At 42.4% G+C, this 26,643-nt stretch overlaps 1 protein-coding gene across 1 annotated transcript in view; it reads right to left on the reverse strand.

Moving 5' to 3' along the window:
* LOC129099110 (voltage-dependent T-type calcium channel subunit alpha-1I-like) overlaps positions 1-26,643 on the reverse strand; it is a 105,720-nt gene that overhangs the window by 11,607 nt on the left and 67,470 nt on the right. Inside the window, exons 12-32 of the mRNA XM_054608279.1 lie at positions 26,373-26,490; positions 26,051-26,206; positions 24,958-25,048; positions 23,748-23,902; positions 22,831-23,577; positions 21,823-21,923; positions 20,763-20,886; positions 20,524-20,592; positions 18,846-19,024; positions 18,493-18,619; positions 18,002-18,127; positions 17,804-17,893; positions 17,448-17,640; positions 16,711-16,862; positions 15,492-15,601; positions 12,655-12,788; positions 12,079-12,149; positions 7,647-7,725; positions 6,135-6,256; positions 4,204-4,647; positions 152-301 (exon numbers count right to left, since the gene is read on the reverse strand). Of these exons, the coding sequence (XP_054464254.1) occupies positions 152-301; positions 4,204-4,647; positions 6,135-6,256; positions 7,647-7,725; positions 12,079-12,149; positions 12,655-12,788; positions 15,492-15,601; positions 16,711-16,862; positions 17,448-17,640; positions 17,804-17,893; positions 18,002-18,127; positions 18,493-18,619; positions 18,846-19,024; positions 20,524-20,592; positions 20,763-20,886; positions 21,823-21,923; positions 22,831-23,577; positions 23,748-23,902; positions 24,958-25,048; positions 26,051-26,206; positions 26,373-26,490 (3,538 nt within the window). The remainder of the gene's footprint in view (positions 1-151; positions 302-4,203; positions 4,648-6,134; positions 6,257-7,646; positions 7,726-12,078; positions 12,150-12,654; positions 12,789-15,491; positions 15,602-16,710; positions 16,863-17,447; positions 17,641-17,803; positions 17,894-18,001; positions 18,128-18,492; positions 18,620-18,845; positions 19,025-20,523; positions 20,593-20,762; positions 20,887-21,822; positions 21,924-22,830; positions 23,578-23,747; positions 23,903-24,957; positions 25,049-26,050; positions 26,207-26,372; positions 26,491-26,643) is intronic.

Raw genomic sequence — 26,643 nt, forward strand, 5'->3', positions numbered from 1 at the left:
ATTGCCCTCATCAGGTGTGTGTGTGTGTGTGTGTGTGTGTGTGTGTGTGTGTGTGTGTGTGTGTGTGTGTGTGTGTGTGTGTGTGTGTGTGTATGTGTGTGTGTGTGTGTTGCGTATATGTGTATATATTCATGTGTGTTCATGGCGGTACCTCTTGTGGATGGCCCTTGCAATCTCTGCAGATGGGTGGAGGAGAAGAATAGTGGTGGAAGACAGAACCGGAGAGATTGTCGATCATCAGCATCTCCCCCTCAAGTGTATCCTTGATCAGAAGAGATACGCTGTCCAGCCATTGGCTCTCCTGGAACACATTCACACACACGCACACAAACACACAAACACAGACATACACACAGACACACACACACGAGACGCAGGCCAGCAGACCAGTATTGCACGCAGGTGCAAACATGTGCACATGCGGACATGCGAGGACAAAGAACACGCAGGGAAATGCATAGACCATAGTAAGGGTTATAAAGATGTCAGTGTGCACACGCAGGTATGCTTTTATACTTTATGAACTCACACACAACTGTACACAGTCACACATGAGAATATTCACCCACACCCATGTAGAGTTCACATTACCTAAGTCGTTATTTCTAAAATTCTTCCATAAAAGTGAAAGAAAAGCTTCTCATAACCGTTCTCTGTGTCGGAGATCATGTACAAATAAACCAGAACAAATCCCCCTCTCATACTTCGTTGGCCTTTAGGCCTAAACACGGCTCGCTTTTGGTAAAAGGCTGCTCAATAATACGACTCCAAACCCTCATTAGCCAAGTAACACATAATTTTACTATCAAAGCCTTGAGCACTGAGAGTGGTGCTGATGATATATCACCTCAATTAGGCTGTTCAATACCTTGTTGAAACAATTTAAGATTTAAGCATTTGCTTTGTGCTCTGGGTATTATTAGGTTTAAAGCAATTTAGACTGAATCAGTCAGGGCTTTTTCTGTGACTTAAATGATCCCTTCTTGCTTGAATCTCATCTGCCAGATTGGTTTTCCCAGAAACCAATCTGGCAGAAAAAAGGAAACTACTTTAAAAAAAAAAAAAAAAAAAAAAAAAAATGATTTCTGTGTTTCTTGGCAGGGCACTGTATTTCGCAATGAATTAAATGCATTGTGCCTGGCTGTAGCACATTCATAACGGCCAAAATAACTATTATATCAGCAGATATATCCCGAAAGATACTGTGAAACAAGGTCACTCCTCTTCAATCCCCACACAGGCCTATTTTCAGAACATATTTCTACAACAACACTTATCGGACTATACTTAGATATCTTATGCAAACACACATTTCTGACTCAAACTGTTATATTACAATCACTCATGGCTCATGTTTCGAAAATGAGGGGGCTAAGGATTCAAGAGATAGGCTACTGTGCGCTCTGCATTATAAATATAACCTAAATCATGCTGGTTTATGAAACAGACAGACCGGCAGTAAGCCTGACTCTGCCATATCCAGCTCTTTTAATACATGTACGTGGAATAAAAACAACCAAATGTTTCTCTCTCAAACAGACAGTCCCAAGATAATCCACTCTGTGTAGGTGGAGAGCTTGATATGAAATAAAATAACGTTTGATTGACTGTGGTGGCCTCCATTAATAACTGTATTAGTGGGCAACAATGGGGCTCGTCTACTGGGAATGGAAGTTGAGAGAGAGAGAGAGAGAGCTGAAATTAATTACTGCGTCTATCTGACTGTCACTGGCGTAGCTATTATCTCTCCTCTCTGATTCCCTCCCTCTCTCCCTCTGTGTGTGTCGACTTCCTACAGTGTTGCCTCTAGTCCCTGTGCAATATGTTGCTAGTGTTTCACCATAGAGTTGAAAATGACTTTTTCAGTGTGTATTATGGCACATTATAGAATATGCTCGTTGTAGCTGCCATCTTTCTAAGGCTCTTAAAGTCTCCATATATCACCAAGACTGATCCGATCTATCAGCAATCTTTGAGTGTACAAACATACATTTTACAGTATGGATGACTAAAGAAATTTGACTTCAAACCAATATTTCTGTTTCTAAATATAGTCTCCCAAGGAAAATGATTTGTATTTGTTGGCACAGCTACTGATAATATTATGACAATATATGGAGATTCACGAAAATGTTAAAGCCCCATAGGAGAAAATGTAACAATTTTTGGGTTCACAAGAACCTTTTCACACACACGCACACACACACACACACACACACACACACACACACACACACACACACACACACACACACACACACACACACACACACACACACACACACACACACACACACACACACACACACACACACCTATCCTAAGACCTCTGCTCTGAATAAATTGCATCGGTCTGCCAGATCCCTTATTGCATCACTTGTGAGACTGAAAATGAGATGGAGAGAGAGGAGGAGGATGCTGCTGCCAGTGTGTTCTCCCTGGTCTGCATTAAGTTTCTTTATCACACTGAGCTAAAAATGACTCCAAGCAGCCGACTTTAGCTACAAAAGGTGAGAGGCTCTTTGTGGCAGCCGATGACTCATCTTTATGTGTCACTCTGCGCTGATATCTCCGACTATCATTAGCGATGTAATAATGGAAGCGTGCGTCTCTGCTGTCAGACTGCGAGTAGATATGGGAAACCATCTACTCTCTCTCTCACACACACACACACACACACACACACACACACACACACACACACACACACACACACACACACACACACACACACACACACACACACACTGATGTGAAATGATAATCTCACAAAGGTAACCTGTGCATGTGTGTCTGCAAACTCTGGTAGTCTCAATGTGAGCACTGAAAGGTAAATCAGGATTAAATGAAAGCTTCATTGAGAAAGCCGTTATAGTTGTTCATCTCTCCTTGCTGTCAACATGTGTTGGTATGACAACAGTAAACAAACAAAAACATACATAAAGATGAAATATAGGACCTTGACTTTCATCTGCCAAATATCACTTAAGTCGACCGCTGCGATGAATGCCTTTAATTTCAGCCTAATGTTTTAAAATTCATATTAATCGATTTCTTAACACAACTGCACTTCTTGTTAAGGCACAGCTCAGTGTTTCATTCTCCCTCTTTCCTTTCATCTGCCTTTTTCTTTTTCATTCTCTCTCTTTGTGTACATGTTTAACCTTCCTTGCACCCTTTCTTCTCACATAATGCGTAAAAGAAAATGAACAAAAGTACAAACGAATTATACAAAGAGATTATTAAAATGACGGAGTGTAATCACGCCATGTGGCTGTCAGTCAATTTCACAATAGGATTCAGAGCAATGATTCCCACTCTCCCATGTCAGCACCATTCAAACACTGTAAAGAAATTACTGCCATATTGTTAACCCCTTTTGTATTCCTCCACTTTGTGAAACAAATATGTCATTTTCTCTGCATGAACTGATTTATTGATACTGTATTAAGAGAAGCAAACTGACAGGCAGCCAGAGAAACAGAACTGAATCCTAAAATGTAGGGATGAGGGTGTAACGTTTCACGCCGTTGCTAGGCATACTTTAAATTATTAAAATAATTATTACAGAAATGTACAAATGTTTTTACGATATATTGTATATTCTCCTATAGTGTCGATTTATGTTTTTTATCCCCATTGTGAACAAAGTAGAGGCATCGTGCATGTGGAAGATTAAGCTAGAACATTCGCACGGCAAAAATGTATTTGTTCCAAATTATTGTCCCAAAGCATCTTCAGTCGCTTTAGCAGAAACTGCCATCCACTGTTGGTGTCACTCACTCACTCACTCACTCACTCACTCACTCACTCACTCACTCACTCACTCACTCACTCACTCACTCACTCACTCACTCACTCACTCACTCACTCACTCACACTGCACTGTGCAATGGTTCCACTGTTCTAAAGGACCACAGCAAAGCATTACAGCTGAGCTATAGCTGGCTTACATCTGGGATATCATAAAAAAATTAATAGAAATGGATCTAAATCTATGAGGATCAGAGTTTGTATGGCTGAAAAAAAAGCCTTGATAAGCATGATCCCGATCCTGCACATCGGCTTTACACATCCCTACTGGCAGACACACACATTTACGAAATAAGACTCACTATCAGTAAATAAACATAAGAATACTGTCATCTTCTCAAACTCTCACACACACACACACACACACACACAGAAATATATAACACTCACTTGTGCTGGTGAGTACAGGGTTCGGCTGGAGTCACGGGAGTTGTACGCTCCTGAGTGTGCACTGCCCGCCGAATGTCGCATCCTCCTCACTCCTTCTCCCCTCTCTCCACATCCTCTGTCCTTCCCCCCCGCTGTGCCTCCGGGTCCAGCAGCGACCAGTCCCTTGTCCGCCCTCCCACCCCCGCAGCCGGGGGCGCCCATGCAACAGAGGGTGCCCTGGGCCAGCTCCAGCTCAATTTCTGCATCCATCTCCGCCTCCTCTTGGGCCTCCTTGTTGGAGTCGTCCAGGTGCTTCATCAGCACGGCCACCACCACATTGATGAGCACGAACTGGGCGGTGAGCACGAAGGAGACAAAGTACATGGGCGAGATAAACTGAAGGCTAGGGTTGCAGGCATAGTCCGCATCAATGCCGTTGTCCGGTGGACACTCCCGCAACGTGTCCTGGTGTCATAAAGGAAGAGAAGGAGGAGAAATGTCAGGACAGGGCTGGTGAGGAGCGGAGGAAGAAGGGTGGTGTAAAAGGGGACGGTCTAAGAGGCTAAACAGATGAGCTATAAGGAGTACAACAGTTTTGTGAAGATACCGGATGTGGACAAAACTACAGGATCACCTATATGAAATGAAATACAGCAGCACTGCAACAACTGAGAATTATTAACATTTAACATTGATTAATCAACAACAACAAAAAATCCTTATATTGACTGATTTTCAGAATAAAGGAAAAGTCGAGATCTAAATGTAATTTTCCAATGCTGTGATCTCAGCCACACCACCACTCAATGAAAATTGGTATTCATATTAAAAATGTTTTAGGTAATTGAATGCATCTAGCTCTTGTTAACAAGGCTCTTTGTATTCATGACAACTTCCATAATCATCATACACTTAATTGTTTTGCTTCTATTCAAAACAACAGGAGGCTTCCCCCCCCACCTATTATTCTAGTGGTTTTCCACTCTGGTGAACACGCGCTCAGCGGAGTTCAGTCAGAGCAGAACCAAAGTGACAAGTGTTTTCTGGAGGAAGTACACATATCTCTCCCAGGCTGTGACCACACGTAGCAATTTTAGCCCTCTGAGCTGAAGCTGGTCTTTTCTATCTAATTTGGCATGGCATTTACACACCGTGCTCCTTCACACAACCTCTCCCTTTTCTGCCGTCAATTCTTTTCCATCGTATTTCTGTACATCATTTTGTTCTTGCTGGTACACACCCTTTTTTCCTTTTTTCCCCTGTTATTTACTCTCTAGGGAAAATAAATCAGAATAACTGGTCAGTTTTTATAACCCCTCTCCCATCTTCTTGTCTTCCCTCTCATAACAGTTCTCTGGCGCCTCCTTTCTTCTTACCTACCTTCCTCTCATTGAGCGACTGATTACCACTCTACCTCGTCTGCTTCTTACTCTACCAAAGTAGGACTACCCGTCTCACAGCCCAGGTAGTAATTCGACAGCTAAAATGACAGAGATTTATTCTGAGAGGTTGCATCCGTAACCCGCTGATTTGCTTCACGGCCCGCTACGATCCACACTCCCTGTATCCAGTTTGTGTTTAATGGTCCACGCCTGACGACGTGCACCAGCATAATCTCTTTTCCCATCACATCCCCTTGGTGTGCGGAGGAGTGGTGATAGCTGCTGGTGTTAGTAGATGTGTGTACAGGGTAAACTGTTGTTGTTTGTGTGTGTGTGTGTGTGTGTGTGTGTGTGCAATGAGGCACAGTCACTCCCCGGCCTATCAGGAAGGAAATCTGTGCTCCAGGTGCTGAGCAAGCACATTACCTATTCATCAGAGAGTATCAATAGAGTGGAAGATAGGACGGATGAGAGTTACAGAAGAGGAGTTTCTCATTTTCACCTCTTCACTGGTTTCTCTTGTTTGATTTCCTTTTAAAAACCCAAATATAAAAGTAAGTAACGTTGTACCTTCATGATGCCATTCCAGTTGTCGCCCGTGGAGACTTGAAACAGGGTTAGGAAGGCCATGCCAAAGTTCTCAAAGGTAGCGTGACGACTCATACCCTCACATGGGTAGTCTTCATTGCAAACTGAGGATGAGAGTGAGATGGGTTGATGGATGGAGGAAGAGAAGAAATGATCAGGTCACAGAGAAGGAAGACGTGAGAGGATAAAGACAAAATGGAAGAGGAAGGGGGCAGGGACAACAAGAGAAGAAGAAGAAGAAGAAGAAGAAGAAGAAGAAGAAGAAGAAGAAGAAGAAGAAGAAGAAGAAGAAGAAGAAGAAGAAGAAGAAGAAGAAGAAGAAGAGACTTGTGAGTTTGAACACTTAAACATGTCACTGCTCCCCCAAAATTGCAGAGGGATGCACCATTTCTGTCACTAAGCTGCCTGGATGACTGTCCAAACAAGCCAAGTCAGTGTAGACACAGCCTGTTATCAAATCAGCACCAATGTGACCAAACACTCTATTTGTCTTTGAGCTTATATCCCAAGATAATCTCTGGAATGGCCTCAAGAATCGAGAAAGCGACACTTGCATTTGCCACTAATCCTTTTCCTGCCAAGCTCCAATAGGAAGCAACGTTGCCACCGGCTGCAGCTGCAGCACACAAGGGGAATGTGACAGTTCAGAGGAAATATCTTCCAACTTCAATGTGGATATTTTAGGACAGTACTTATGTATCAGAGTACTGGAGAGTGGGTTGATTCCCTAATGGCTGTCTGACTGCAGGGGAGAGAGCTGATGGAAAGGAATAAAGGATAGAGGGGAAATAAGGAGATATTTTCATAATAAAGTTAATACAAGTCCTCTTCTGTGTGTTTATCATAATGAATGCACCAGCTGAACACTGCGCTATTTTCACACGTGGACAGACATATGTTTATCTTTAAACGGCTTACACCTATAGTGATGATGTATGGACGACGTGCTCTTCAACTATAGCATGATCCTTTAACGTCAACATTACCAGAAAGGATTAATCCAACAAGTGGAATAGATGGATGAGTTTATGTACAATACCAAAGTATAAAGTTGTATATTTTGTCACATACCAGATGAAACCTGTTTCTCAAATATTTAACCCCATCCACTGTGAAAGGAAAGTCTATCCAAAACTCTAAATCCTAGAATGAACTATGTGATTCTTTTGCAGATAATTTCCCCTTTGAAAGCCCACAAAGAGATAGTTATGGCTTAACATACCACCTTTTTAACATTTATCCCATTACATTGTCCTACATACCCAAATAGCTTTTTCCACAATAAATAATTGTCTTCGTTGTCACTTAATAAATTCATATATCACAGCTTTGCTCCTGTTTTCGAATACCACAGATTGAATATATGAATTTGTAGTAAACTGTATAATTTGCTTAACATACTTTATATGTAAAGTGCACATGTAGAGCAAAAATAAGAGGCTTTGTTTTGACATAATCATTCGTAGCAAGGGACTGGACGTCATGAACACTCACCAAGTTCTCCAAATAGCTCTACTCCTAAGGCGGCGTAGATGAAAAACAGCAGCATGAAGAGCAGGCCCAGGTTACCCACCTGCACACACACACACACACACACACACACACACACACACACACACACACACACACACACACACACACACACACACACACACACACACACACACACACACACACACACACACACACACAGGAGAACATCTTACCATGCACATATTAAATAAAACATTTGACAACATTCTAACATCTGCAACTACAAAGTGCTACCTAAACAGCATTATGGCTAGCTCTGGATAAATGATATACTCAATATCAATATCAAATGCACAAGACTGCAAGTTCTTTATTAGTGAACCGCAGTAGAGAACAAAAAGTCATTTCTAATGGGACCTGAGATAAATCAGCTGTAGGCTTGCTCGCCTGAATGTTATTCAACCACATTTTAAATTGCTACTCAAGGGCATATTGTTAAACAGCGTTACTGAACACATCAGGAAGCAGGAAATTAAAATGTAGGGTGTAAAGGGTGAGCATTAAAAATGTCCAATGATTGTTTCAACAGGTTGCTCTCAAACCCTGCTCGGTTCTACAAACCACGGCACGGTTTCCTCTGAGACTTTGATACAACTGAACCCCTGATGCGGTTGTGATTTTTTGAGTTTTGGGGGTTTGGGACTTGCCTCAGTTCCACCACAAAACAGCCTTCTGTTACCACAACGTAATGGTGATGATGATGTTGCACAGTAAACTCTCGAGGCAAAATCTAATCCCATTACAGGGATACAAAACCCAGTCTCCTATTCAGTGTCTTTAACACTCTGCTAACAACAGTGCTCCACCGGGAATGAGGAAATGCACTGAATAGTTACTATAATTGTACTCCATGTGATCTGATGTTTACTCTGTAGAGTGTGGTTGAGGAATAATGCATCGACATTATGCCTATGACAAAGCTTGTTCTAAAGAGATTGCACATAGGCTGCATTGCAAATAAAGCTTATTAAAAAAAAATGATGTTGAGGAACTTGCAGCAACGTTTTTCTGGCTCTGTTCGAAGCAGGTGGGCCTATAATGATGCCTAGTTATAGAAGACAAATCATTGTGAGCGTTTATGATAATGCCCGGTTGGGAGGGAAAGCTCTCAGGAAACAGGAGCCAAGACAAACGATTGGGATTGAATTCATATTACATTAAATTGAACTGAGTAATTCATTTCTAGCAAAAGATAGAATAAACATTTATAAGAATCACCTATCTTCTACTAAAGGTTTACATTTTTTACTTATGTGTCTTTTATCCTTTGAAATTCACTGCATTGATAATTGATAGGAGAAAACCAGCAAAGAAAAAGATTCACATAAATTGCCTGATATTATTCAGCTGGTCAATCCTACACTTACTTAAAGAGCTGCAGAAGGTGGTGAAAAAATGACAAAATATCTGCATGCATATTACACAACAGAAATGTTTAGCGGCATCTTTACTTTTGATGGAGATAAATATGCCCACAGTCCGGTGAGTCCCTCTGGACTGAAAGTAATGGAGGTAATTGCCATACAACCTTTCATTCTGAGCGCTGTAATAATTCTTAATGTGACTGTTCTGGGGTTCGCCTCAAGTACATCTCCAAGTTAGTGCTACCCTGCATGGTGTACTGAGCAATCTGTGCTCCATAACGGCTGGAGTCTATGAGGGATACAGGACGAGGATGAATGCGCTTTTAAGAAGTTTAACTTGGAAGGATTCAACGGCGTATTCTGTGCAGATGTACAGGATATAAGAAGAATGTATGCTATACAGGGTGAAAATAAAGTTGAGATGCAGATGTATATAATAACAACTTACGCCTATACAGATAAAAAATAAAAAAACAGCTGAATATGCATAACAATAATAATTTACCCCCATAAAGGATGAAAATAAAAATGAGCTTTACTATTTATATGAGATAGTTGTTGCACAAATGTCCACAAACTTCTTTCTTTTATTTGACATTGTATCCATTTCTAAAGCTCCATGCAGATGGTTTCACAGGAGAAAAGCTCTGACGCCTCCAAAGCACATTTCACATGGTGTCCACATCTGCCTTCAGCTATTCTGTAGGCTTCTGAGCCATTCCCACAGAAGAGATAAAACAACTGGCCACACTTTAGTACCAACATGATCTAGGCCAGTGGTTCTCAACCTTTTTTCAGTGATGTACCCCCTGTGAAATTACCCCCTAACCAGCGCAAAGAATTTTTGGTTGAAAAAAGATGGAATACACAGCGCTGTGCCATCAGTGTCTGATTATTAAACTGTCAACACTGAAGATTGCATTGTGGCATTGAATTCAGTTCAAGAACTTACACTTATATTTTATTGAATATTTATTAAATAACTATTTTGAAAGGATTTTTGAATGGATGCTAATTTTAAATATATTCTTTAAAAATCTCAAGTACCCCCTGGAGTGCCTTCACGTACCCCCATTTGAGAACCACTGATCTAGGCTATAAGTGTGAGTTAATGGTGAGTTGCAACCATTTGGCATTAGTTGGGGAGGAGAGGATAATGGAGGACGCTTCTGGGGGAAATTACCTCATGTTACTGCATTTCTCTTAACATGCCAATAAGCTATTAAGCTTACTCACCCATTTATTCTAAATGTATGGATCCCTCATTACATCTCTGTGTGCCATCAGGGCCTATTCATTATATACTTCTTGCATTCACGTCATGTCAAATCTCATAAGTTATTATTCTAGCAGACATCGGTCCCTGTGTGCCATGATGGCATTATTCATATTTCTTGCCTTCCTAAACCAATATCAGTGTATTTGCCTGTTCCTTTGTTCGGCGGTGTCCTGAAGCCTTTGTTAGAATGTCGATACTGTCTTCAATATCCCATGTGATGTAATAAAGAAAATGTTGGCAGCCTGCCATTTCATTTTCACAGTGAAATATAGCATAATATCACATGAGGTTAATCTCTCGCCAGGTGTAACGCTTTCACTCTCGCCCTTCCAGTTCCTGAATATGCGCACACACACACCCATACGGAGAGAGACCTCCTGGAAATGTTTAATTAGCCTGAGTTTTAATTACCTGCCCAGGTGCCCTTGGGATAGAGCAAAGGGCTCAGTGTTAATGAGAGGGGGATCAATAGAAAAGAAAGACAAGGAATCTGCTCTTCCTCACCTCGGCCTGCCCTCCTTTCCTCTCACCACCTGTTCTCCTTTGTTTGCTTCATCGTACTTTTGAAGGTCAGCGGGTTATACTGTGTGCACGTGTGTGACGTTGTCCCTGATGGCCATAAATAAGACTGTATACCTGTCTGTTATTTAAAGAAAAAGTTTAACATTATGGGAAACATTTGCCTTCTTGCTGAGGCTTAGATGAGAAGAACGATACTCATCTCTCGTCTATAGGTTGAATATTTAGCTGGAGCAAGCAGTTAGCTTAGCTTAGCTTAGTCTTTATACATAGGTTCTGTCCAGTTTAAACAAATGAGATATAGATATGTAGTGACTTCTAGAAGTATCAGAGGGAAACATTTCTTAAGGGCCAGCTGTTTCCCACTGTTTTCAGTCTTGATGCTAAGCTAAGCTAACCAGCTACATAGTTAGGACACATACATGAGACTGATCTTCTCAACTGTGTCCGAAAAAAGTCAAACTTTTGCTTTAGGTTTTTACAGTTTATACATTATGAGAATGTCAAAGTTCAAATTAAGGATAAAAAAAACAAAACAAGGTATTATTAATTAATTAATAATAAACATTGGGACACTGATGAAGACATGATTTTGGAGGAAACAAACATTACGAGATATATTAGTTCTGTTGTTTCCTATTTTATTTCTTACCCATAAGGCTATGCTACAAAGCAAACAGACACTACGACCAGTCAGTAAGAAAAGCGAGCAAAAATGCATTCTGGGAACTTTCAGTGCACTGGAAGGATTTTGACTCTGGGACGTCCTAGAAGCTGAATGACTCTGTGGACACTTTACCACCAAATGAAGTGCAGCCTGGTTTTAAGAAGCCTCCTCTGTTTCTAGCACACTGTGGTCGCATTGGGAGTACGGGTACTCTCCATGGTGCTGAAAGGGAAAACAAGACAACGCCTGTGTGTGTGTGTGTGTGTGTGTGTGTGTGTGTGTGTGTGTGTGTGTGTGTGTGTGTGTGTGTGTGTGTGTGTGTGTGTGTGTGTCTGCCAGTCTACCAGTCTGTATCATGAATGAGTCATCTATTTGTGTAGCCTAAAGGCCAACAGAGAAAGAGAAGGGGGTGGGGGTTGCTATTGTGGCTACTGACTGAGACTGACCGACTCTCTATTGGTGAGAAAAGAGGGAAGACAGTGTGTGTGTGTGTGTGTGTGTGTGTGTGTGTGTGTGTGTGTGTGTGTGTGTGTGTGTGTGTGTGTGTGTGTGTGTAGACTGTACCTGAGGCAGGGCTTGGACCACCGTATCCAGCAGGGCTCTCATTCCTGTCGCCATCTTCAGCAGCTTCAGCACTGTGTGTGTGTGTGTGTGTGTGTGTGTGTGTGTGTGTGTGTGTGTGTGTGTGTGTGTGTGTGTGTGTGTGTGTGTGAGAGAGAGAGAGAGAGAAAGACAGAGACTTTAAATGTGGCCATTTCGGGGGAATCCCTCAGGTTCAATTACAGGCTGAATGGGAAACATTTAACTGTGGAAAGGTCAGTTCTTCATTTACAGTCCACACACACACACACACACACACACACACACACACACACACACACACACACACACACACACACACACACACACACACACACACACACACACACACACACACACACACACACACACACAAAAGCAGCCTTTAGACATTAGCTTCTATGCTACAGTTAACTGATATTTTAACACACAAAGACCAATGTTTCAATTTCACTTTAAGGATTGACAGGAAGGCTGGATAGGACTTGTGAGTGAGTGTGTGTGTGTTTGTATGTGTGCATATTTCACACACGTGCAGTATATATATATATATATATATACCTCTTGCTATCCTCAGCACTCTCATGATCCTAATGATAGTGGGGTTGATGGGCAGGGCGGAACTGATCTCGATCTCCTCCAGGGTGATTCCCATCACTGACAGAAGCACAATGGCAAGGTCCAACTGGTTCCACCTGGCACAAGCACACACACACACACACACACACACACACACACACACACACACACACACACACACACACACACACACACACACACACACACACACACACACACAAAAACATATAAACACACTTATCTGAAGTTGCACAAAGGCATTGCATCACACAAGCACACAAAACATGTATAAACACACATATACTGGCAAGTTTGTAGACAAACATAGAAGATGTTACAGTAACAGTAGGGCCTTAATATATAAGAATGTATGTATTAAATTATTAGTTACCATTCAAAACATTTATTAATCTTTAACTTCTTCATACTTCTACCAGTGATGCTACAGTGCCTGAGTCCCAAAAGCCCTTAATGGATCCAACTAAATGCTTGTCAGGGCTGAAGGACAGATGGGAGACAGATATTGCCAAATCAGATGAATATGGTAGGTAATCCACTGCAACAATTAAGGACAAGTATTTTGACCTGATGTACTACATGACTTTTGCGAGCTTCCCCAGATGTTTATCCTTTATTGCCTCATGTAATTACCTCAGTAGGTACCGCAGTCCTCATTTATCCTCACGCTTTTTGGAAGATAGTCAATACATATCTTTTCTAAAATCATCGAGGCGGCAAGGCAAAGCACACAGAGTGCTGCCAACTCATTTGTCAGAATGCTTGCCAAACAAATGCCGGTGACAATAGTGTATCAACTGCCGCCCATGACTCATTCTCATCATGCACGATCATGTCTCCCTCTGTTGTCAGATCCTGTGGGTCTACGTCTTTCTTCACATCTTTGTCCGGGACTTACCCACCTTTGCACAGTGGCAAAAAGAAGGTGCATCATCCTTTATGGTTGCAGACGTCCAGCCCTTTGAGACTGAATACGGCAACTTTGTTCTCATACACAAAATAATGTTCCTTGAATACTTCATCAAAGACATCCGAGAGAATCTAGCTCACCTGTTAAAAATGCACCTGTTATTCATCAAAAGGTAGAAAGAAACCAGCGTTGGACTTTCATATCTCACTTCCCTGACAGCCTCAGACACACATTCACATTTACAGTTCACACACTGCAAACTTAACACCACATGCTGTTCTGTTTTTGGCACATGTGGCATTGTGTTTGTGTGTTACCTGCTACTCCATTGACCCAGTTGTAAAGCGGGCCCCAGAGTCACCCCAGCCTATTAATGACACTATGCACAATGACTGCTCACGGCGGTTGCTGACACGACATAAAAAAGAGACAAAGTGCCAGCTGATAGCCGTGTGATAAATTCTTTCTATATCCGCCCATCTCTTTCCCATCTCATCACTCATTTGTCCTCCTCCTTTTTACTCTCTTTGATCAGTCCAGCACTCCCTCTTATATATTATAAGTTTCTTCCCCATTTCTCCCGCTCTCTCCCTCGGCCTCTTTAGCTCTCTCTCCTCTTTCTCTTACCAAACTAAAATAGGCCAACGACATTAAACTAACATCAGTGTAATACAAGCTCCCCAAACTGCCTCTGCCTTTAATTAGTCACCACATATCCCTGAAAAGAATAAGACATCAGTCTCATTCCTGTGCACATTTGGGTGAGTGACAAATCAATTAGTCTGGGCTCGGAGTGAATGAATGTGGGAGTGAGCAGACCGGTGCTGAGGTGTGTTTCCCATGGAGGTCAAACAAAGGTCAGTACAGTAAGTTGGAGAAAAGTGCAGTCGTGACACATGCAGAGAACGTTTAGATAATATGGTTTTGTTCAGAAGAATGATGCTGTAGAGCTGTAGCTCACCTGATAGAATATCACAATGAAGAAAACAAAAAGGTGCCATATCCAGTTTAAACGCTGTATTAACTGCAAATTAATTATAGTTTGTAGTTGACTATATTATGTTTACGGGAATGAAATAATTATTTGATGGAGACCAATGAAACCTCAATAACATAAAGAAAACTGTAAACTCTTGTTTCTTACTGTGAAAAGAAAAACATTTACATGTTACATATTTGTGCCAGAGTAGGTTAAATCTAGCAAATAAAAGAAAGCCTCAGAGCCAGCTCACATATTTCAACATATTTCATAATCCTCTATATCGTCAAAGCTGTTATTCCCGATTCCATTTCTAATGATCAAAGCAAACGGCAGATTTGTACACGCACTTCACTTTGAACTAAATGACAGTTTATTGTGCAGATATTTATATTATACGTTAATTCACAAGATTACAGCATGTGCCTAGAGCCCTGATAGTCGCTTTAATGTTTCATTTTCACATCAAATGTGTGATTAGTGAATGAGCTGAATAGACACATACATAGGGAGATATTGTCATTTCTGGTGACATTGAATCTCCAACTGTTATGCAATGTAAAGCTGATTTTGCATCTAATCCAGAGGGCGCTTGTGTTTACCGGCTTGACACTTAAACTGCAATCATACAGACCTCTGGACAGCACATTGACAAATCCCACAGAGGACGGGGGAGTTTTTCAGTGACAGTTATACGTGTGTGCATAGTGATAAAAATAAGCACAAAGACACATTTACATGCAGACAGAAAGGGAAACACTCTCACACACACAGTCACGCTGACACACACAAGGTTTACACACACACACACACACACACACACACACACACACACACACACACACACACACACACACACACACACACACACACACACACACACACACACACACACACACACACACACTGTACCTCTCTTTGAAGAAGCGGCGGAAGCCGAAAGCGATGAGTTTGAGTACCGATTCCAGCACAAACGTGGAGGTGAAGAAATAGTTGCAGTACTTCAGGGCAAGATCCAGAGACTGGAAAGAGAGAGTAAAAAAATATATATGTGTGTGTGTGTGTGTGTGTGTGTGTGTGTGTGTGTGTGTGTGTGTGTGTGTGTGTGTGTGTGATAGTGATGTGTGTGTGTGTGTGTGTGTGATAGGATGCAGTATCAGCAGCAGGAAACAGTAGAATTGGAATTGTTCCAAATGTTTGTAGTGTAGAATCAAACATGCCAGAGGCAAAAATGGGGCACCTTCCATTCATAGCACCACAAACACTCACACATCAGGTCCCCAAACAAACATACATGCAGAAGCTGAAATGTATTTCCAGAGTGTTCAAAGAGGCAAGCATGTTCTCACTGTCTTCAACATCCAGTACAGCTTCCTGCTACTGCAGAGACCAGAGATTATCCAGCTTGGCTGCTTTCTCCTTTCATAAATAGAGCTGTAGCTTCTCACAAGTGGGAAGCTGCCAAATGTCAAGACAAACTGCTGACAAATACAGCCAAGACCTGTGATATTTATCTGATGCTCGGTCAGTTTAAGAGAGCCTGCTCCATTTTAAAAGGTCAAACGGACATCTTATCTCAAACATAATCACTTTTCCTCTCCCTCACAAAAAAACAAAACAACAAGCGCTATCAGGCTTTTCAACTTCCATTCATTGCACATGAATGGACAGATATATGTGCTGTAGCTAACACCAGTCTGACAGCAGCCTGTATCAAATCAGCAGCGCAATCACAGCTCCTTTGTATGAATCGCAGCTACTCCCAACCCACGCTACAGAGCCTGGATACAGTTTCACGGTGGCTGACCAGTCAGTGGTATAACGTTGTGTTTTTAAGAATCTGCTATTTGGGGAAGGGAAAGCTTTAGGAGCTGTAGCCACAGATATTTGACAGACATAAATACTCCCAATAAACCCAACACAAGTTCCTCCTACTGAGATGGAGCTTGTAGGAGCCTGTCGGTTTTTGTCCACATTTTGTTGAACAGGCGCTTTAGTGAAAGTCAGAGCTAGGTTGCACAAAACACTAATTACTAACAGAAATGCAAGAATTCAAGCTGATTCCCTTCATGTATTACCTAACTTGCATTCACGGCCATCAAATACACATCTTTACAGCAGCTTTGCTTACACGAGGTTGATTGTAGTGCTCTAAGGACATGGTGATGACGTTGATGCAGATGATGAAGGTGATGATGAGGTCCAGGTAGTGATTTGTGCACAGTGTGTGGATCATCAGGCGTACGCTGCCATAGCTGGCAAAGTAGGGCAGCTTCTGGGCTTCTGTTGGTAGAAAAGATATATCATTGAAGCTTTTAAAACCATTCAATTTGAACTTGTATCTGAATAAAATTGCTTTGATCAATCTGGAAAATTACTATCAACAGAAAAGAAAATCTGATATTGCAGAGGACATTAGCAATATGACACTCGCTGTTTGTGTGTTTATTATTATCTGTCTGTCTGTCTCCATTTCCAACTCTCTTTCTTTAGACATCACAAATTTTCATCAGTGTTGATCACAGCTCTACATGCTAATAGAAAGTGATTCTTGTGATGTGTCATAGTAATAACAGGGGAAGAGTGAGCTATTCAAGCCCTTTTTCCAGTCAGTGTATTGTTATTGTTTGTATCATAATATCTGGTTGTTTTTTAATGTTTGTAATTTTCATCTGATTGTAGCTATTGTTTCTCTATAAATCTACCCCTGCCTCTTCTTTCTCACTGTGCCCCTCCTTTGTATTCCTGCTTCCTCCTCAAACCGTTCATTTGCTTCTGTATTTCCTTTTTCTCTTTCAGCTTTTGGCCTCTTCCATACTCCTCCTTTGCCTTCTTCGCTATCCCTCTCCTATCATTCCTCTCTCTTACTTCTCCTCTTCTTTTCCATGCGACGCATACGCTTCTCCTCGCGCCTTTTGGCCTCCTCCACCTCTTGGTGCTGGCGGCACTTGTGGAAGTTCTCCACCACCACGCCAACAAACATGTTGAGGACAAAGAAGCTGACGATGAGGAGGAAGGAGATGAAGTACAGCAGCATCCACGGGTTGTTGTTGGTCACCGGCTGAGGTTGAAGTGGTGTGTTTGTATATGAAATGATGGAAAGAAGGAGGTAAAACACAAAACAGAGATAAGAGGGAAGGAGAGAAAGATTTAAGATTAAAGATTAGGACTAATGTTTTTCTTCTTATGAAAGAAATGCTTATGTTCAGCTTCTATGCGGGTACCTGTTGGTCCACAGCCACAGCATCCAGGCCGTGATACATGATGTTCACCCAGCCGTCCTTGGAGGCGAGTACAAACAGGGACATCAGAGCCTGGAGAACAACAGGCAGGAAACAGATAAAAATGAATGTCCTGTTACACATTCCCAAAACAATCATGATGCACACCAGACGTGCAGAAAACACACATGTGACACTGACCTGTCCCAGGTTGTCAAAGTTGTACTTATGGTGGACCCACTTGTAGTTGGCTTGCAGACAGTCAGACTTGTTGGTGATGTTTTTGACATCAAGGCCGAAGCAGTAGAAGAACTTGCCTTTAAACAGCTGTCAGTAGAAGAAGAGACCGAGCTTTTGATGCTGTCTGACTACTTATATAAAACAGAAAAATAAGCCTTCGCAGGCTCCTCTGATGAGATGAAAGGGTGCTCTTGAGTGAAATAATGAGCTGGTCAAAGATCCCACCAGCTGAAAATGTTTTGCAGTGATGAAAGAAGTAGGAAGACAATGAGATTTTCTATAGACAGACATGCATGTGAGCTTCAACGCTATTAATAGAGAAAGGGAGGGAGAGAATTCAATTTAAAAAAATCATAGTAATGAGCATGAAACCATAGCAAACACAATATACTGTATTTAATTATGTATGCATGCAGCATGTCTCATCAAAACAGCTGTTCTCTTTTTCCTACCTGCACCCCAAGAATGCCAAAGATGATGAAGAACGCACAACAGATGAGAACAATGTTGCCAATGGGTTTGAGGGAGGTGATGAGGGTCTCCACCACCAGCTTTAGACCCGGAGCTCTGCTAATCACCCTGAGAGGAGTGAGAGGGGTGAGAGCAAATTAAGAAAAAAAATAGTCTTATTAAATCTATTATATATTTCATATTTTCGGTCCGCTTTTGAGATCGTTAATAACTTCACAAATAAATTTATTTTTTTTACTTGAAGATACGTGAAGATAAAACCACAAACAATCTGCTAACATAGCATTAAAATCAGCATAAGCAATTAACTTCCTATATATTACGTCATCCATACCTGAGGGGACGCAATGTCCTGAGCAGCCGGAGTACTCTAAGCACACCCAGGATCTTGGCCCCACCCGCCATGGACACGACAATGTCAATCAAAGACACAAAAACCAGGAAGCCATCCAGAATGTTCCAGCTGCTCCGCAGGTAAGCCTGTTCACCCACATACAGACCCATGGAAACCACCTGGAGACAGCAAAACAACAAGGTGAAACTAAAAGAACAGGAGGATGAGAGAGGAGATACAGACATGAATAGTCATCAGCAACGGTACGACAACAGGCTGTTCACTCTAACAAGATATTTTACATAATCACGCTCACACACACACGTACATACAGCAAAATGGTACCTATATTGAATAAAGAGCGTACATGTAACAGTATGTTTATTGTAATATCCACTGCTGCAGTGATATACTATGATGTCACAACACCTTTGACTTTGCTCCGAAAACATCATTGTGAACCCATTTGACATTATCGTGGTCCTCTGTGGCTTCACGAGTGAGGGAGGGATGTTACACAGCTGGATTTAGTGTTTTTCGAAGCAGTAGTGGGAGCATCAAAAATCTGCAACTGACATTTGAAGCTGTTTGCCAAGCGTCTGGTAACGCTTCAGAGGGACGGTGGGGGTTAGCGTGCAAACATATCAAGGTGGCTGAAAGATCAGGGCCTGGCAAACATCTGAATGCCAAAATGTAAACTGAATGTACAAAACTCACAAGTACGTATTGAGTTCACAATTCTGATTATATCATTTCGTATAATCTAATACTTTATGTTTAAAAGTAGTTTGGGAAATAGCTTTACTTTGTTTTGTTGAGAGAGCTTCATTGTTTCTAAAGCTGCCTCAAAAACATAAAAAAAAAACACTCTACAAAGTTCTGCAACATGCTGACCAATTCCTCAACCCTGCTGTGCTTTTCATGTGGCTTCATCTTGTACACAGCGCTAGACTCGGCAGTGGAGTCCTACGGAGAGATTAATGCTACACAACAACCAACACACATTATGAAGATACGCAAGGCTCAGACAGACAGAGACACAGAGGGAGGCATGTACGGCTCGGCCAGGGGCTGACAAGCCTGTGGCTCCGTGACAGGCTGTGATTGGTTAATAATTGATTGTGGGAGTGCATAACTGATGGCCCACTTGTGCCAAAGTCTTTTGCAGAGAATACAGAGACAGTGGCAAAGGGAGGGGGGGAGAGAGAGAGAGAGAGAAAATAAAAGAAAGGAATGGTGAGGAAAGAGATTGAGTCTGGGAAAAAAAAAAAGAGTGATGAGAACAGAAGGACCCTAAGGAAGTGAAAACACAAACTTAAAAAAGAAGCAGTCAACATCGAGGACAGGAAGAAGGAGAGAGTGTGGGGGAGTGCTGGAGATGGACTGCATCCAAAAAAGAAGACTAGCCGCTAATTAATGACATTGCTTAATTGCTCTATTCTCCAAAGGAACATGGGAATTGCCAAGAAAGAAGGGGAAGGGAGGGGCTGGGCTGTGGGAGCACTGAAGCAAAGTCAATTCAGAGAGAGAGAGAGAGAGAGAGAGAGAGAGAGAGAGAGAGACAAACAGGGAGACAAGGGAGGAGGACAGACAATAGAAGATGCCTCTGTGTAGTGCCTGCACACAAACTACACACAGGACTCATTGGTAGTAATAGACACAGGTTGTAAAACGTTACCTTGAGTGTCATCTCGCCCACAAAGATGGCGGTAAATATGTAGTTGGAGATGGTGAGAAAGACTCTTTCCTGGACCAAACATTGGGAAGAAGAGAGAGAGTTAGACGGAAAGAAGAGATGGGACAATAAGGGGCAGTAAAAATCTGACTTACTGCACCTTTAAGGTAATAAAACTGAAGCTACCACAAAAAGGCTACAGACAGGAGCTTCTAGGCACACATGCACAGACCGAGACTTACCAAGCTGCCCTGTAGGATCTTGGGCCTCTCCAGAGCTACTGTGATGCAGTTGGAGAAGATGAAGGCCAACACCACATAGTCAAACAGCTTATGGGCTATGATGGACTGGCATATCTGTCTGAATCTGGAGTAGCAGGAGAGGAGAGGACAAAAGAGGAGGGGAATAAAGAGTTGAAGATGAATAAAGGAAGGTAGGAAGCAAAAAAGGAAGTGCAAATACAATTTAAAGACCTCTTCCATCCAATCAGAATGGGAGCCAAGTCCCCCTGAGTGCAAGCTCCCTTACATCTTGGTAAGTAAATAGCCTCATTCATCTTCTGCTTACATCGCTCCTAATTCAAAACTAATTACATTAACAACGCTCTTTTAGAAGCAACAGACTCCTGAGTACAATGCTCTGTTGGGAGGACAGAATAAAGGGATAAGAGAGAAACAGAGAGAGAGAGAGATGATGGGACATATAAATAGTGAATACGCATTTCAAACCTTAGCATGTAACAATGTGCACTGCCAAAAAGCAATTAAATATCTTTGCTGCAGTGTTTATTGGAAAGGATTAAAAGAAATAGAATGAATCCAGTAGGAGAGGGATTGTGTTTTGGAACAAGCACGGGGACATTTTAATGCCTTTTATTAAAACTCAACTTTGTCTTTTCAAACTGCAGATTGCAACACAACATCACTACAAGTTAATGTCGAATTCAATGAATTGTATTAAATTCAACCCCTGAGGCCTGTTTCTTGCTCTCCAACAGGAGGGAATACATATCAACAAGGCGGCGATCAATACTGGTCCTTCTCTGTGGAGGCTTGGCAACCTGTCCTTCCTATTGATGAGGTGAAGAACAGAGTCTGCCCACACATCCTTGATAGTGTTCTGATGAGACGCGTCCCGTGGCCAGCAGATCATTTTTGGGGCTGTCGGAGTCTTTGGCTACAAAACAGCCCACGTTTTGAGGCCACACAGTTTTGATGCAGATAATCCCTGAATGCATTGTATACAACAGATTTGATTAAAAGTGAAAAAGAGAAAGCGGTGCGAGGGGTTAAAGTGACTCACTTGTTCTGTGGGGAAAACAGGAAGACAGACCAGTCCTCTCTGGTCTCACACCAGTCCGGTTTGTACGCTTCTAACATCTTCTCGATGCGGAAGCACAAGCTCTGCAACACACATGTCAACACACATCATGACAAGCACACAAACACACACAAACACACATATACATAGAGGGCGGCTGTGGCGTAGCGGAGAGCAAGGTAGTTCTCCAATCAGAGGGTCGGTGGTTCGATACCCGGCTTCGGCAGTCGATGTGTCCTTGGGCAAGACACTTAACCCCAAGTTGCTCCTGAAGGCTTGCCATCGGTGTGGACTGGATGATGAATGTTAGTTAGAGTCTGATGGTGGCACCTTGATGGTAGCCTGTCATCAGTGTGTGAATGGGTGAATGATATGTATACTACTGACTGTAAGTCGCTTTGGAGAAAAGCGTCTGCTAAATGACTGTAATGTAATGTAATATACAGAGCCCATACACCATGCACAGTATAATCGGGCAGCAAATCGCCTGTTTGGACTCCCATTTTAAATTATTTACAAAAGTGAAACACTTCCATAGCAACAGCTCGGAGCGTCCTCCAACATTACCATCTGTATAGCTCTCTCCCCCGCTGTCTAAATAGTCCTTTCTAATTAACCTTGTTTCTCTCATACACAGACTTGTTTACAATGAAAACAATGGGACTCCCATGAGGCCCAGGTGATAGAGAGTGCAGGCTTTATACAAACTACTTGAAAATCCTACACAAGAGAGCGGGAGATTACTGCATGTGTAACATCTTGTACTTTAACAACAAAAGCTAATGGTTCGGGTTATTGGGACTCAAGAGCTTAGATCGAGGTTGTTTGTTCTTTTAAGACGCTGTTACATTCAGTCTTAAGGATGCTTATCTAAATCTGTGTACTTGGTGTATCATGGGGAAGTTGTATGATTACTCCACTTACTCACCAGGCTTTTCCTAATGCTATTAGCGGTTAATTCCCTCCCACACGCACTAAACGGTGACTTACATATTCAATGTCATCGTCCAGGTCCTCGCGGTCCTTGCTGCGTGTGTTAACCTGGGGGAAGACGTCGACCATCAGCTGGCCCTGGGGGTTGGCCCCTCCACCCTGCTCAGAGTGGTGTCTAGGAGGGGGCTGGAGAAGCTGAGACAGAGGAGTTTTCCCATTACAGTCTTGGTGTACCCCTCCTAAGCCACCCAGACTCTCAAGCCCACCACCACCACCACCACCTGCACCGACAACCATCCCCCCAGAGAAGCTCTTCTTCCTGTGGTGAGCATGGAGCGTCATGGGGGGCGGCGGGAGGTGTGCCAGCGGCGTTGGGTTCGGGGGTCCTGGGACCTGCAGCAGGTGGGGCAGCTCGAGTGACAGAGCTCTGCGGTCCCTTCTGGGCACAAAACGGCCCGGCAGCGCAGGATAAGGGAGGTGAAGAGAGTTCGGAGCGACAGCGGGAGGAGAGAGGAGAGACTCCTCCTCATCCTGGTTGGCATGATGGAAGTGGCGGTGCGGTGATGAAGAGGCGCGGGGACCCCGGATACGAAGGCTTCCTCCGACTACTCCGCCAAGACCCGCTAGGCCGTAGCCGTAGAAGGGCCTTGCAGAGGTGGGGGTGAAGGCTGGACTAGCGGAGGGAGACGAGGAGGAGAAGGGGCGACATCCTCCCAGGCTGTTCCAGCTGGAACGACGCGCCCACAAGGCCTGAGGCTGGGTGGGCAGAGGGCGACCCCAGTTATGATAACCTCGACCTGTAAACTGAGAAAGAGAGGGAGAAGTTTGTTCCAGGTCCTGTACTGAAATTCTGACCCACACATCTCACTAGAAGAAATAACATAACAACATTGTTGCAGCAAATGTATTGTCCTTGCCAAAGACATTACCTATAAAATACTTATATCTATAAATTCTCAGTTTTTTCCACTTACCATTGCCCTCTGCTCCAAGTTGGCCCTACCAAGAGAAATAACACTGTTCTTCCTGGAGCCGAGAGCAAAGGTCAACCTCTCTCCTGGAAACAGACCGTGGGGCAGAGCGGACAAGTCCAGGTGCCCGTTTGGGGTCAGAGTACAGATCTTTGGGTCTGTAAGAAAGAGGGAGTGGAGAGGAGAAGGAGACAGAAGGACAGGGACAAGTGTTGATAAAAGGAGGCAGGTGGAGAGATAATATGGATGAATGGGGAAAACAGTTCAAGAAGAAAGAAAGCATTACACAAGCCCTTCACTCATTCTGTTGCTGCCATGCAAACATCATTTGGCACACTCCTTCACTTTACAACATAAAAGTCCTAAAACAATGTTATGGCCGGCTCAGAGAGGCAGAGGAAGGTTTTAATTTACACTAAATCACCTTAGAGGAACCAGAGAGGAGCTCGTAATGATGAAAGAGAGGACTATCTGCCAGTGGTTTGTCCGCTCTCTAACATATCTTTTAGTGGAATGGGTCTCCAGGAACGATCAACTTTCCGAATGTGTTTCTTTTTTTCAGGTAAGCTGACATTTAAAGAGGCACATTCTGGCTCAGAGGAGACTGTGATCAGACATCATCAGAGGCCTCCCTAATGGGCTGCTGAATGCTATTCTATACTGCATGATGGTTTAGGGGATTCCTGGTGAGTTCACTTTTGTTATGCCTACAGGGTGAGGAGGGGAGGAGGCTGGATGGAGAAGTGACTTCTGGCATGCATTATTTAAACCGATCTTACAATTCAGGCAGGAAAACGATTGTTAGAAGGGTTTTCTGCGGAAATGATACAGCAGAAAACGGCTTTAATGCCCAAGACACAATGAAACGACTGATAGCTCTCTGGAGTGCTGAATGGCTGGAGGCCTCAAAACACATATATGATGATACTGAAGTAGGAAAAGATGTGAAATAATAATTCTGGGAACAGTTCTGCATGTTTACAATTCTGTTGAAATGTTTACAAAAGACTGTTTGTATGGGAATAATAAAAAAGGTGAAGTTCAGTTTTATTTAATGTAAAATAATCTCTGGCAACAATGGTAATTTTACAGAGGTGTGATTAGTTTAAAGTGGTAGTTTGAGAGGGGGGAAATTGTAAATGATTCTAATAGGCCATAAGATTTCAGAGGTGCGAAGAAAATCAATCTTTATTAAACAATAACATTTGAATACCTGAGAGATGCAGAGAGTCCTTCTGCTTATCATTCTCCTCAAAATTACACGACGACCTGTCATCCTCCGAGTAGGAGCGGTTTGCATCACCCTGTATTGAATAAAGAGGGAGAAAATGAACGGGTAAGAGAGAAAGAGAGGCACAGGGGGGAAAGGAGAGGCATCAGGAACATGATGGGAGATGAAGGAAGAGTAAGGAGCAGAGAGTGGGTGAAAGTGTAGAAATAATGACCAATCACAAGTTCATTTAAATAGTAACCTCAAATCATTAGTCCTCTGCTAATTACCAAACTAGCTAAGGGGCAATTTTCTCCCGAGCTCAGCTGGTTTATTTTCCCCTTATCAGATCTTCTTATTCCTCATTTATTTATGTTGCTGAACAAATCCTAATACATCCAATTTATTCAGCATCTACTTGTTTTTTCCATCCATGATTTAGGCAACTATAAAACAGGGAATCTCTGTCTGTGTGTCCTTTGCATATCTCGAGAACTGTTCATCTGATCTTCTTCACACTTGAAGGGTGAATTGCTAGAAACGCAGGGACGTGCAGTGTCAAATTTGGTGCAATTTGGAAACGCAACACATTCAATATTACTAAAGCATGTCTTCTGCAGCAGGCCGTTAACGTTTGTTGCTTGATGCTGGATATACTGACTAAACTCTCCATCACTTACCTTGAGTCTTTGCCATGCTAACTTATAACGTTACCCCAAATATATATAAATAAAGTCGTGCTCTACTTTATATAAGTAAGGATATTATGTAAAAACAAGTGACATCCGGTGATTGTATTGCGCTGGGGTTTTTGACATTGAGTGACCACACTTTTCTGTTTTTCTGGTTAGTCTCAACTTGGTGTGACGCAACTATGTCCAGGCAGATGTATATATCTGAGGAGCCATGGAAGTGTTCTGCACGGGCACTATACTAGTTTCTTTAACATATTACTTATTGTGTCTCATTCTCAGCTTATAGCAAAATAAAAAAACAAACTATATTACATGATAACATAGCTTTTTCCCCCCATCATATTTGGTTGTGTCTTTTGCAAAGTGCATACTGTCCAAAGCCCTAAACCAGGATGTCTTACCTCAGCTTGGAAACCCTCAACCAAGATGGCAACCAGTAAATTGAAGAGCACATAGTTTCCAAATGTCATAAGAGCCACAAAGTAGAGAGCAGCACAGGGCGAGGTGGATGCCATCCCATTGTACAGAACCATGTTCCAGTCCTCCTGGGTCAGAATCTACAGAAAATATAGTAAAATACAAGATAGAAATAACAATATAATATATAAACCCATAGGTTTATAGAGGTAGAAAAAATGAGCACCTATTTGAAGGCACACTTTATCAAGTTGTGAAACCAAAGTTTTGAAAGTGTGTGTGTGTTTGTGTTTAAACCTTTTGTACCTGAAAGACGGTGACAATGGCCCAGAGCAGAGAGTCAAAGTTCTTCCTGTCAGGCACCGTGTCTCCTGCTTCTGTCTTCAGACTGAACTTACAACCAAAGATATGCATCCCCAGGATACTGCAACACAGGAGGGGGGTTTGCAGACAATGTGAGGAATCATGGTAAAAAAATAAATAGACAAAGTAACAGAAATAGTATAAATTTAGAGATGATCAAAAGCTATAGAGCACTAATGAACACACGTGTCCCCTCACACACACACACATAGAT

Source organism: Anoplopoma fimbria, chromosome 11 (genome assembly GCF_027596085.1).
Source record: "Anoplopoma fimbria isolate UVic2021 breed Golden Eagle Sablefish chromosome 11, Afim_UVic_2022, whole genome shotgun sequence".
NCBI classification, from domain to species: Eukaryota; Metazoa; Chordata; class Actinopteri; order Perciformes; family Anoplopomatidae; genus Anoplopoma; species Anoplopoma fimbria.